This window comes from Micromys minutus, assembly GCF_963924665.1.
Source record: "Micromys minutus genome assembly, chromosome: 17".
Taxonomy (NCBI): domain Eukaryota; kingdom Metazoa; phylum Chordata; class Mammalia; order Rodentia; family Muridae; genus Micromys; species Micromys minutus.
Window position 1 is genome coordinate 3,951,472 of NC_137952.1, and position 13,704 is coordinate 3,965,175.

Below are 13,704 nucleotides of genomic sequence, written 5' to 3' on the forward strand. Positions count from 1 at the left end.
CGCACCCCCTGTGGCTTCTTCCTGGCTGCTAGGCTTGTTTTCTTCTCCGTAAACCAAGACCCAGGCCGTGAAAGAGTGGGAGATGCAGTGGGAACTTGGCGCCTGAAGGCTCTGATCCTCCCTCGGCGGAAGCTAGAAGGAATCTAGGAAAAGCGAGGGAGGAAGGAACTTGATCACCCGAAGCGCCGGTGCGCTGGGCACAGAGCTGAGTCAGCGCGGGCTGAGAGGGCGGGGACCGGAGGAAGAGTCGCTCACCTGCGGGGACAGCGAATGTTCGCCCACGCTCTCGCTTTCCCTGGGTACCTCGGCTCAAACGTCCCAGCCCGCCTTTCTCACTGTTGGTTCGGATTCGGTTCCCTGCGGCATCCTAGCACTCCCTACAAAGAAACCCTGGCCAGGAAAGGGCAGAGAGTGGAATCTCGCCTGCTAGGTGACCCGGATCTGGAGGTCAACTGCACAGGGAGTGCGATCTCCATCCTCAGAATGTCACCCTCGCCTCTTAGTCCGGGTGATGAGCAGACCAGGCGACAGGAGCACGGGAGGTGTCACCTCAATCTGAAGACGGAAGTTTTGAGAGCTCCCTCCACTTGACCCTCATTCCCCTCCCCCTCCACATTCCCTCCTCCTCTTCCTTTCAGACCAGACCCCTAAGGCTCAAGAAGTCCAAAGCCCGGAGAAGTGCACAGTGTAAATATATTGGTTTTATTCGTGTCCTTTCGGATGCCTCACAGACAACATCCAGGTAAAAAGACTGGTAAATAAAACGCCTTTAGCTATTGCAATGCAAAAATAAATATCAATCCTCGGCTGCAGCAGCCCTGCAGCGCCCCAAGTCCCCTCGGCCAGCCCAACAATTATAAAAGTGTTCAGCGAGAGTGTCGGCGTGAGTGTGAACCGGTGTGCGCTGGGGGTGGGGCACAGTGGAGAGGTGTGCAGAATCCGAGTTGCAAACCAAAGGCCTTGGCAGCGGCGACCCCCGGCGAGCGGACTCAGCGCCGACCGCCTTCCGCGCACACTCACAACAGAGTTCGTACTGGGCGAGTTAAAAAATAAACATTTACAAGGGCAAAGAAAGCGGCTCCCCTCCCTGGCGTCCCCGAACGCGCTCGGGGGCCCCGGCGGGTCCGCAGCCACAGTCCCAGCGAGCGAGGGGAGCTGATCCCCGGTGGTCGGGGCCGCCTGGGTCGCGGGTCCCCTCCGGATGCTCCCGCTGTTTCCCGGCGCTTGGCGGCGGAGCAAGTCCCCAAGCCGGCTACCGCCTCACACAGCCGAGTCGGAGTCGCTGGAGTCTAGGCTGTTCCTCAGTTTGCAGCTGCCGAGCGGCTCCCTCTGCAGCGACAGGCTCTGCGTGCTGCGGCGCAGGCACTCCAAGCTCTGCAGGAAGGACTTCTTGGCCTTTTCCTCCTCCATCGGGGACACCCCCTCCTCCTCCACCTCCTGGATCTCGTCGAAGGTCACCGGCTGTGTCTTGAAGCGGGACTGGCGCGGCCGCCGCAGCCGGCCCTTGCCCTTGGGCAGCTTGGCGGGCCGCACCGGCTGCGGGAACTCGTCAGCCAGGCACACGAAGTGTGGCATCACCGCCTGGTAGCTGGAGCAGATGCCCATGAGCTCGCCGGGCTTGGCGGCTGCCATGGCGCCGTCGGCGGCTGCGGGGCCGGGGGGCGGCGGGGCGCCCGGGCTCTCCGGGGGCGGCCGCGGCTCCGGGATCCCCCGGGAGGCGACAGCCTGGGGCTCTCCGGGCGGGGGATCCAAATCTGCTGCGGGGTGGCGGCGGGCCTCGCTGGCCCGAGCCGGCTCTGCTGAAGAGGGATAGCGGGCGGGCAGGCCCGTCGGGGGGCGCGGGGCTGCGCTGTGCTGCTGGGTAGTGCTCCGAGAGGCTCCCTGCCGCTGCTGTCGCTGTCGCCGTGTGCCCGGCGGCGGCCCGCCTAGCCGCTTATATAGCCCGCCTCTGCCCACACGGCTGCAAGCTCGGATGACAGCGAATGCCATTTAAAGCGTGCGCGCCCCGCGCCCTTCCGCCTGACGTCGCCCTCCCCGCCACTCTGGGAAAGTAACGGCCCCTTCCCCGGCACCGCCCGCCAGCCACGCTCCGGAAGACGCGCCCCGCCCGCCTCGATCCATCCAGGGAGAGCAAGAGGCTCCCGGACCCACAGAACCAACCGAGACACCACTATTGGTTCTGGGATAACCCCAGCCCCAAGTCTACGCAGACAGAGCGACCACGAGGTTTCAGATTGCTTCCTCCGGCCCTCAGCTCTAATCACTCCAGAGGCGCAGGCTCTTCTGCCATGGGTGCCTCTCTAGGCGCGCTGGCCACAGGGCAGCTGCTGGCTCTCCTGCCAGGCTCTGCAGCGCGCCCAGCTCCCCATAGCTAAACTCTGAGAAATGGGCGGGTTTCTGAAACCCTGCCACCCCTTCCCCTGACGCTGTACGCTACACACACACACACACACACACACACACACACACCACACACACACACACACGCATTTTACGCACGAATACAAACACAGCCCACATTTCCATTCCAGTTCTTCCATTCCCTACATGCTTCTCTCCACACTCTCCCCTCCAGCACACCCCCTCCCCATTCATGAACCGCAGAGTGGGCACTAGGACAGAGCAACAGCAACAATAATAGCTCCCATCTGGAGCACTTTATCCGAGCCTGCTAGCGAGCTCCCCGAACATACATTATCTTGTTCATCCTCCTAACAGCCGGGTGGGATAATTAGTACTCCTTCAATTTCACTGGAGAAAGCAGAGGCTTCAAAGGGCTAATTAACTAGTCCACTAGAAACTGAAGGAAACTAGGAGGGTGGACTACGGAGGCTAAAGCTAAGAGTAGCATTCCCAAGCCAAACCCCATCCGTGCGTGACCCAAGATTGGAGAGGGGATTCACAGGGCAGCCCCTGCTTTGCTCCAGAGGCCCAGAGTTCTGCTTTACCCAGGATGCTCATGGCCCCTGGCAATGGAGGGTCTCAGTGAGGTTTGGCCTCCCTATATATCCACCTACAAAAAGGCTATTAAGACTTTGTGTGGGCGCTCGGAGTGTAAATGAAAGCAACGATGAAAGAGTTCTTGAATACAGGGTGGTGGTATACACCTGTAACCCCAACTCTTGGTGTTGGAGTCTGTAAACCCCACACCTCAGTTACCTGGCAACAGCCAGGTATGCTCCGCCATTACCTGACACTATAAAAGGGGCTGCTTGCCTCTTCTCTCTCTCTCTCTCCCTCTCTCCCTCTCTCCCTCCCTCTCTCTCTCTCTCTCTCTCTCTCTCTCTCTCTCTCTCTCTCTCTCTCTCTCTCTCTCTCTCTTGTGCTTTTGCCCTCTCACTCTCCATGCACTCATGACTGGCCTCTACTTCTCTGTTCCTCTCCTCTCTCCCCTCCCCGCTCTCTACCACCCTCTTAACTCCCTCATGACACAAATAAACTCTATTCTGTACTATACTGTTGTGTGACTGGTCCCTCAGGGAGAAGGGATTCCCAACATGGACCCCCAGAGGCATCTCCCTTGCCCCCAGGCCTTGCCGTACCTCCATGGGCCATAACCCCCCTCCCCTTCATCCTTTTTCTAACACTTGGGAGATGGAGGTCAGAGGATCAGGAGTTCAAAGCCAACCCTGACTGTCTAGAGAACTTCAAACTAGCCTAGGCTACATGAGAAAGACTCAAAGACAGAGCCCACGGACTCCCTCGTGGAAGCTGCACTCTGGGGGGAAGGGGACACGGCAACATCAACAAGAACGGGTCTTGATGGGGGTGAAGAGGGAGGTGTGCAGAGCCAGGTACCAGGAGAGACGTCTCAGTGTGGGTGGACTGTCACGCACTCCGAATGCATGGGGCAAGTTTGGGTTCTGCATCAGTTCATTCAGTGCAAGTGCACACTCTGCTGTCTCCTCAGCAACCTTGGGTAGCCACAGTCACTGTCAATAAAGGCACAGGAGAGCTGACCGGCAGCAGAGCTGAGACCGGGCTCCCATGCTGTCTTAGCCACCACACTGAGGTGAAAATTTAAACAGCTGGCGGGGGGTCACGAAGGAATGAGCCGCATGGGTGCCAAGGCTGGACATCAGGACCCCTGGTACAGGTCCCTAGGGCAACAGTAGGATTGGTGAGTGCAGCCTGTGTGACAGAACAGGGGAGAGAGACAAGTAAAGACAGTTCCTTAAGGTCTGGAGACCACGCCATGGAAACAAAATTTCACCACAAAGACTCCGGTATGGCATTGAAACAGTTTCCTCCCATTGATGTTTTTCAAAACTCACTCTGAATAGTGTGAGGAGTACAAAGCCTGTGTAGGAGCAGGGCACCCACTCAGATGTGACCTCGAGTCACGTGACCTCAGACTCAGTCCACTGAAGCCTTGCATTAGGGCTGAGGCTACAGAGATGCAGGGCCGTGGTTTGACTTGTGATTTGCCTGAAGATAAGGTGTGAGGAGGGTCACAGGGACCAAGGCTAATTAACTTCTGTGCATTTGGCTCCGGTAAGCATTCAAGGGTGAAGCCTGCCAGCTGTCCATCAAAACTAGTTCTCTGCCTGCGTGAGATCCAAAATGCTCATGACAATTAGACCTCGTGAAAGAGCAAAGTGAATTTACATCTGCAGACTTCAGGCTCTTGTTCTTTGCACTGCCTTTGACTATGCTCAAACACCAGCATGGGTGCCCGGAAGAGAAAGCTTCCTGATGGGTCTCCTCAAGTCTGTAGTGCTGGCTTAGATGGCTGCTGCAGGGCAGACACCTGGGACCTTTGTTATGACCGAGTAAAATGCGTATCCCTGATGTCGTATGTGGCCATCTGGAAGTCGGACTGCTTTTAGGAAGATATCACAAGAAAGAGATTGGCTGGCAAGAAGAGGCAGGCAGAAATAGAGTCCAGAAAACTGATGTCTTTGGGGTTGGAGAAGTCACTTAGACATCTAAAGGGCAGGTGATCAGACCAGGGCCCAGGGCCTCCTAAAGCCTGTCTGTTATGCCAAAGGTTAAGTCTTCAAAATCACTGCTGGGGCCAAATAGCATGTTAAAGGAGTCACCCAAATCTATCACTTTGGGTGTCCCTGGAGTGACTCTCATTGTAAAAGAGTGAAAAGAGGTGGGTTGGCTGGAAAGACAGTAACTGTCTGGAAAGCAAGTTAACAGCCACATGGAACTGTCTAGAACCAGATAAACCTGAAGCCAGCTAAGGTTCTGGGGGAGTTGGAGCCCAAGACAGACTGTCCTGAAAGGGGCATGAATGGGCCACCAACCTCCAGTTCAGCCAGTGGTCAGGGATAGAGAGAGCAATGGGCCATCCACACAGCTTCCTCTGATGGTTTCTGAGAGTGTGGGCAGAGCCCTCTAGCTATACACATAGCTGAGTCACATTCCTCAGTGTGTCCCCCCCATAGCAAGGGGGTTACTGAGCTGAACAGCCATCTGTGGAAATGTAGACAGCAGCGGTCTGTCACTTCTACCTCACCTGCCCAAGAAGAAATGCCTTCCGTGCCTTTTCTCTCCCTCTGGTGGGACCAAGCAATGTAAGAGGTCATGAGAACGTTATGCTAAAGACAGTAGTACCACCATCGATCTGGGTCCTTCAAAGACTAAGTCTAGCTGAGCTCTCTACCAGCTTGAACTTCCCTCAGAGCTACGAGGAAACACGTGTTTATTAAAGTTATTCTAATCCGGAGTCTTTACATTGACATGACATTGTCCTAAGAGACTCATGAAATGTCCCAGTGGAGATGTCCAGGAAGGGTGGGGCTTAGGGGAGGCCTGCAGGGTTGGAGCAAAGCTTTTGGGGATTCACTGGGACCATCAACATTAGAGGCCTGGGAAAAGACTCACTCTTCGGACAGAGTACTGGGACAGGCCTGTGCTAGGAGAAAGGCTGGGGACAGTCAAAATGGACAAGCATGTACAAGCATGCACAAGCATGCACAAGCATGTACAAGCATGTACAAGCATGGAACCCTGCATTAGATCCACAGAACTCATGAGAAAAGCTGGATATGCTAACACATGCTGGTGATCTCAGGACTAGGAGGGTGGCATCAGGCAGAGCCCTGGTCACTGGACAGTGAGTGCTGTGGCAATGAGAGATCCTGTCTAAAACAACAAAATAAAACATGGTGGGCAAGTCCCGAGTAACCAGTTACTGAACAGGCTACAGGCCAATAAGAGAGACCAAGAGAAAACGTCAGAAACTAAGAGAAGGGTTCTTACAGGATGAAAGTCCAGAGGCCCATCCTGGCTTTACCAGAAGCCCGCTGTGTGGCCTTAGATAAGCCACCTGTTGGTCAGTGCTCAGCTCCACAGTGTGGGCCCCTCGGTCCCCCTTTGCTTTGCAATGTATCCATCTCCACGTTAAGGCTCTTCGTATTTGTCGTTTGTGTTTCTCCTTCAGCACTGGCCACTCCCTTTCTCCAGCAGCCAGGACGGAGTTGGCACACACCAGAGCACACAGCTCTTTTGGAGTGGACAGCCACTAAGTTCACCATTTTCTGGGGGCTCCCAGCAGGCCATGCTGCCTCTGCTCTCCTGGTTCCAACTTCCCAGCCAGGGGGCATCTGCCCTGGACCGTCCTGCTCCACTCTGGGATGGGGATTTCCTGATCCTGACGCAGGGCAGCGAGAATAGGAAGTTTGTGCTTCAGGGTAATCAGCCCAAATTAGCCACGAGGTCATCCTCCTTGCCTGGGCAATGACAGAGAGGGTAGAGGGGCGGAATTTGCCCTCAGAAACTGAGGGCTGTTGTGTGGACCGGTGGCAGGTTTTTCCCAGCATGCTTGAGTTATGGGACTTCACTCCAGCACCACCCGAACCACGTGACCACGTGGCAAGAGTAAAGCAACCACCAATCTGAGCTCCCAAGCTGCCCGGTCACCTGACCTGCACTGACCCATCTCTTCCACAAGCATGGCCAAGCTCACAGTGGCTCAAGAACCAGCCCCATCCAAGGTGGCCTTTGTGCGTCTCCACTCCACCCATCAGAGCCAGCCAGGGGTTGCTATCAGGTCTGGAGGGCGCACGGTTCTGTTCTCGGCCCTGCTCTGCCATAGACGGTCACTGCGACTCTTGGACTCACACCTGGGAAGCCTATGTAAAGTCTGGGGACCCATGTTCTAAATGAGCAGTGCCTCAGAGATCCAAACATGCGTTAGCATGAAATCAAAGCCCTCTTTGCCCTTTTGATCTTGGGCCTGAGTCTTTCCAGCTCCCCTTCCCCCTTAGTAGAGCATGGTGTCAGGGGTCTGGGAAAACCCACCAACTCCACAGGACATCTAGGGGCTCAGCGTTTGTATCTCCCTGCCCGACTCTCAGCTACAAAGAAGTCATGTTAAGCCACAGAGAGCTGAAGTCAGATTTCTAGGTAGAAGTTCTGATATTGGACCTGTATATTTGGGTGCTATTGCTGGAGATCAACGGCAGGTTCTTATCTTGTGGGGCAAGCACTTCACTGGCTGAGCTCTTTCCAGCCAATTTTGGCTTTGGATTCAGTATCTCACGAAACCTTGATTGGCTCAGAGCTGGAGCCAAGGATGGATGACTTTGAACTCCTGATCCTCCAGCCTCTGTTTCCTGAGTGCTAGGATTATAGGCGTGTGCCACCATACCTGGCAAAGCCTTCTGTTCCGTCATGAACACGGTGGGGTAGACAAACCGGGGGGCACTGGATTCCTGCTGCCCACTGGGATGAGTCTGTGGGGGTTGAGAGCTCTGGCAGGGGGCATTATCCAGTTTTATACACGGCCTCGCCTGGGTGCCCTGGGTTGGGGAATGACTGTTAAAGAAGAAGCAGGACAGTCACCATCTTGTCAGGGCTGCAGCCAGCCATGAGCATTCAGAGGACCACAGCAATGTGCTCAGTTGAGCGTTTGCCATGTGCAGACTCTGGGCCAGTCGGACTCAGTGTGTCACCTACTAAAACACCCCTGGACTCCTCTGCAGGGTTCCAACACCATACCTGCTTTACAAATGTGACCAGGGAAGCTTGGCGTTTGGCTATGGCCACCCAAGTCCTGAGGCGGGAACCCAAAGTTAGGTCTGTTTGGCTCAGGGACAGGCTTGCTGTGTGTTCCATCGCACCCTGCAGCCTCCCTTCTGACAGAACCAGACCAGAAGTCAGAGGCCTGGACAGCTCAGCCCATTCAGTGGCTCACAACTGGCGGCCTTGAACCTGTCATACTTCTCAGCAACCTGAAGCTGCAGTGACCCATTTATGAGGCCAGGAGGCTACTCCTAGATTCTCTGGACTCTTCGAAGTCTGTAATCTTTTGGGGGAGGATGCCGGGTTAAAGAGAACCATTTTTGAGAAGCAGGTGCTTTCTCTTTGGCACGAGTGGCCAGTGGGCCAGGCTGTGGCTGAGTGAAAAGACCCAGTCCACACAGAGCAGATGGAGTAGGAAGATGGCAGCATACAGGAAAGGTTTCTGGCACCACCTCCCCCACTGTCCCTGCCCACACTTTGGCTTCGGGGCAGAGCCAGGCTTCCAAAGAGCTGCCATCAGTTCTCCACCTATGCCCATAGCTCTGCTTTCAAGGAGCCTAGCGTGCAGCCTCGGGGTGGCCGACAGGACACAAAGGTACCTTAGGAAGCAGAGGCCAGGACCTGAAGGACACATCACAGCAGGAAGGACAGGATGACAGCCCGTGGGTCCCTCTTCCTGGCTTTTGTACTGTACTGGCACATACCTACTATGATACCCATAGAGCCTGGATAAGCTGCTGTAACCCCCACTTACCCTACCGTCTTCCCAGAGTGGTTCTCAGGGATCTAGGTACCCAATGAGAGGCAGTATTTCAGATGGGCTGTCTGAGTCTGTACTTTGGGTATTTCTAACCTAGCCACTTGAGAGGTGTGTGTATGTGTGTATGTGAAATGCACACGGGTGTGTGCGCATGCACATGCGTGTGTGTCTACATGTATATGTTTGTATGTGTGCACATGCATATATTTGTGTGTGTGTACATGTGTTTCTGTTTGTGTGTATGATGTGAAGGGGATATAAGGGGAGGGGAAGGGAGCAGACAGGCAACAAACAGACTGTTTTGGATAGCCGAACCTCTTCCTGCTCATACCCTTCTCCCATTGGTGTCTACTCCACCCTGCAGCAGGCCCTTGGCACAAAGCCCTTGACTTCAGCATCCTACCAACTGCTTCTCTTCACTCAGAATTAGCACTTGTCTGGAACAATTGGGAGCATAAAAAGTGCTTCAATAATTTGGCTAGAGGGTTGCCATGACAATCCCCAGCAAGCTCCAGGAGGGCGGTGTTAGTGTGCTCTGAGCAAGGAGCAGGCAAAAGGGAGAGAGCAGAGAGGCACATTCAGAGAGGCAGGGAGAAGCCAGGGAAGGCCTCAAGTCAGAAGCTCAGGCTACTGTGGTCTTCCTCAGGCAGCGATGAACTCACTCTCTAATCTGGGCTGCGCTGTCCCTTGGGCAATGGGACACCAGCTGCTGATACGCTGCTGAGCTAGCATAGTAGGGCTGCTCCCATCAGGAGCAGTCCCCAGGGACAACAGATCCAGGTTGAGAATTGGGCATTCTTGAAAATCCTGTCCAGCCGGTGGCCCAACAATGCTTGAGGGAGAAATGGGAGTTCAGGTCCCTGCTAAGGGCATCTTCTCACCACAGCTCGGAAGTCTGTGTTTCCTTCAGGTCTGAGTATCACTGTGGCGGGGATGAAGTGAACACATTCTTGAACTTTGCAACATGGTTTCTCCTCGGCCACCACAGCAAGGCAAGGATGTCTTTCCAGTCTTCTGAGATGAAGCCAGAGAAGGCCAGAGAGGAGAGGGGCGGAGACCAAAGCCACACAACACAACACAACAGACAAGGCAGAGTGGGGGCGGAGCCTAGCCCTAGCCTTTACCCCAAACCTCACTGTTAGCTGGGAACACAGGCTCTCTGGATTCAATCCACCCACTGCATCTGTGCAGTCAGTGAAGTTCAAGCCTAGCCTCCTAGGGCACTTCTCCGCTGCTGTTGGACCATGCGCCAAAAATATGTATTCTATAAAGCAAGCCCTGATGACATTTTTATGTCTCCAGATGAAAGAAGTCTCTCTTCAGGAGGCTGAAGCAAAAGGATCACTCCAGGTTGGGACAACTTGGAAAGCATTGAGATCCAACTGAAAGGATCCAGAGGAGGTGGGGGAGGGAAAGTGACAGACCTGGCTTTCAAAGTCCCTTGGCAAACTTAAGCAGAGAATAGCTGGAGCCAGGACGAGAAAGGTTCTCTCAGGCAGAATCCCTGTTGTTCACAGCAGCCTTGCGCACGGCCTCCACTGCCCCCACAGTAGGACCTTGCAAGTCGACTGGGCTTTCAGAGCCCCGGGCCCTGCAGCTGTCAAAACCGAATGTAAGAAAGAGTATGGCTCTTAATCCAGGAGTCTAGATGACAGAGATGTCCTCAGCCCTCAGCTGTCTCTGGCACAAAGGTGGCGGTATGGAGGGCCTTGTGGACATCAGTGAACAGGCCTTTCAAAGGCTTTGGTCCTGAGTCAGAGCATGTGGTGACGAACAGAAGCAGCTCAAGACCACCTCCCTAAATGTTTGATTCTGGAGCTTCCTAGAATGTTCTTTTGACTGCCTTGAGATTGTGAAGCCCTTGCCTGTGTTATCCTTGTCAGGGCATTTATAGGGATCAATTTGGGTCATTTATAAGAACACACTGTGTTGAAACCTGGGCCCTTATCAAGGGTGCACATCTTAATGGACTCCACAAATTGGGGTTGGAAAGATACCTTGCTGAGTGATGTGCTAGGCTGTCCCTGCAATGAGATACTTGGTCAGCCTTGTCCTCTGCTGCTGGCTCATCTTGGGAGCCCAGAGCCCCTCTTCCTCAGGTCTGCACGTGCTCTACTCAGACTGTGGGTACCAGAGACTGTGCTGGGGCCAGAACTCTGAACTTCTAAGATGTGTTGGGGCATGGGACCACTCTCAGAACGCACAGCTGGAAATGGTTACCCCTGAAGCAGAAGGCATGTTCTTCTTCAATTCTTCAAGCAGGAACAGCTGCCATTGCTCCAGCCAGTCCTTTGGTTGGATCTCAGTGTTTAATTTTCCCGAGTATTGATCTTGGGCCCTGGTCCCAGTGTAGAACAGTGTGTGCCTATCATGTCCCCAGAAATCTGTACCCCCAGATAAAGAATACTACCTTCTTGTTGAAACATAATCAGAGATGGGGAAACTTCCCAGAGGCTCCACAGCCAGGCAGAGGTAGATTGGGGGTTTGAACCCAGGTCTGTAAGTTCTAAAGGTCTTATCTGTGTGGTGACAGCTGGACCTCCCCAGGGAGGGAGTCTGTAGGTGAGGTAAAAAAGAGCCCATTGGGCCTAGGCAAGATTCTAGAATCTCAACTGTCAATCAGCTGCCAGTCATTTTCTCATAGCAAGAATGAGTCCATAGGCTTCAAGTGTGGGGGAGGGGAGTTTGTACAGACAACATCCATTCCCACTCCTGTTTTCCCACAGCAACAGAAATGGGCACAGGATTTATTCACACTCAATGCTGGCAGGACAGCTGAGGAGTCCTGGGGACACCAGACAGTGGATTGCGGTTGTGGGGCAGTGTACCTGCAGCTACTCCATCTGGGAAAACCGAGGTCTGAGATAAGAAAACGCTTCACTCAGGAGCCAGAGACAGATGATCACCTAGCCAGCTCTTGCAGTTGGGTCACAGGCCTGATTTCTCACTGTCTGTTCTAAAGAAACTATCTGCCCTATTAACTATGGCCCTTTGCTGTTCCTGGCCTTAGTGGGGAGAATCCATTTGGGGTGGAGTTAACAACAAGGTAGGAGAGAACTTTGGCTACTGTCACAGAACGTTCTTGAGCATCTTCCTGTCGGGCCTGTTCCTTCCCGGTCTCTGTCATTGCTTTTCCTTCTCTGTGGAAACACTTGGGTTTAGTCCTCTCTCCACTTTCCCTCTACTGTGTCCATGATGTACCTCCCCCATCCCCTGCTGTGGCTACCCCAATCTCTTTTCAAGTCCTTGCTCCCCCAGTCTGTCCTAGCAGCTGCCCCATGAAGACAAGCCCTTCCCAGAGTCCTATAAACTCTGCTCACCCCGCCCCTCCCCTCCATATCACTCACGGGTCCACAGCAGAGCTGCTGGCACTAGACAGACAGACAGGCATTGTGTCTCCCGGTTCTTGCAACAAGTCTGGTCCGCATGGAGAGAAGCCACCAAGTCCTAAGGGGAGGAGCTGAGACCTGACCTAGTAGAGTTTGGGAGAAGCGCTCTGTGCAGTGTGGGGAGCCTGCCCTCTCAGCTCACCTCCATACTTGCTACCACAAACATTATGAAGCACACAGCTCCCAGAAGTCTTCTGAAGGAGAGTTGCCTAGAAAGAACTGTCATCTGCCTTCTAGAAGCTTCTAGAAGCAGGCCTTAAGGCACCTTCCACCCAAGGACTTGTTGGGACAGTAGGGCAGTCCTTCTCTGACTGGCAGACCCTGCCAGCTTGCAGGTACCCACCTAAATGCTTTCAGGACTAACACTGAAACACTGATGCTGTACTCTCATGCATAAGTCTCAGGTCTGTCTGCCTTTTCTTTTGCTCCATAGAAAGGATACCTGGTACCTCTCCATCCATCCCCAGGGGCTACACAGATACTTAGCTCTGTCTGCCACAGTCACAGATCGAGTTATGTGATACCATATCCCCCCAACTCACTGCATCTTTATCTTAGTGACTTTTGCTACCCTGCCATCAAAATAGCTGACAACTTGGGTGAAGAAAGGTGTATTTGGGGTCCTGGTTTCAAAGGACTCTATCACAGTGAGGAGGGCATGGTGGAGTTCATGATGGTTGGAGGGTGTGGCTGAAACACCATACACTCATGGCAGACCAGGGAGCACAAAGCAGGGGGCACAAGGCAAGTACAGCCTTAGACTGATCCCAGTAATTTCTGCCAGCTTGACCCACCAAGTCCTCTAAACAGTGTCACAAGCCAGGGAACCACCATTCCAAACAGTCTGTGGGAGCTGTGAGGGTCAAACCACAACAATCTTGATAGGGGTGCTCTCCTGAAGTACCCTAAAGTCCTCAGAGGCTCCCCATCATCGAGACCCTGCTTAAGTTCTCAGAAGTCCTCAGAGGCTCCCCATCATTAAGACCCTGCTGTGCACCGTCCAGGTCTGTCTTGCCCTCTCAGTACCTCACCCAGCCTGACACTCTCCACGCATGGTTTTCTAGACACAAGTCACCGAGGGTTCTTCCCTGCTCATGAGCTTTGGGCTTTAATACTTTGCAGAATCTGCCTCCCCGTTCTCTAAGCGCCTCCTCCCCCAGGCAGAGCTCCCTGACCACTACCCCACATTAGGCTGCCTCTTCGGCCTAGTGCTGTGGTGGTCCTCAGCGCCCACTGCTGCACGTTCTGTGGTTCTCCACCAGTGGCACGAAATGTGGTAATGGCTGTCCTAACACTGACTGTGATGTACTAAGTCCCCAAGGTCCGGGGCAAGGCAGGTAAGTTCTGGAGAACAGTGAGGGTGGGACCCTCACAGCCGGAGCTCTGCCACAGACAGACTCAAATCGTGTGGAAGAGCAAGCAGGTGGGTGAATGTCTGTAAGCTACATGCACTATGTATTCCAAGCCTTAGAAGTATACAGTCTTTTACGTCTAAGCAGCAACCCCACTTTAAAAAGATGCATTCTGAGGAGCGATTACAGATAGGCTCAGAGGTTTCGAGGCTGCACACAGCCATGG

The 13,704-nt window shown here is 54.0% G+C and overlaps 1 protein-coding gene across 1 annotated transcript; it reads right to left on the minus strand.

Moving 5' to 3' along the window:
- Positions 1-683: 683 nt before the first annotated feature.
- Positions 684-1,989, minus strand: LOC308432047 (uncharacterized protein C11orf96 homolog; the record flags this gene model as incomplete). Its single annotated transcript, XM_080931723.1, has 1 exon — positions 684-1,989. One exon carries the CDS (start codon positions 1,987-1,989, stop codon positions 1,261-1,263), a length of 729 nt encoding a protein of 242 aa, XP_080787849.1. The 3' UTR covers positions 684-1,260.
- Between the last annotated feature and the right edge of the window lie 11,715 nt (positions 1,990-13,704).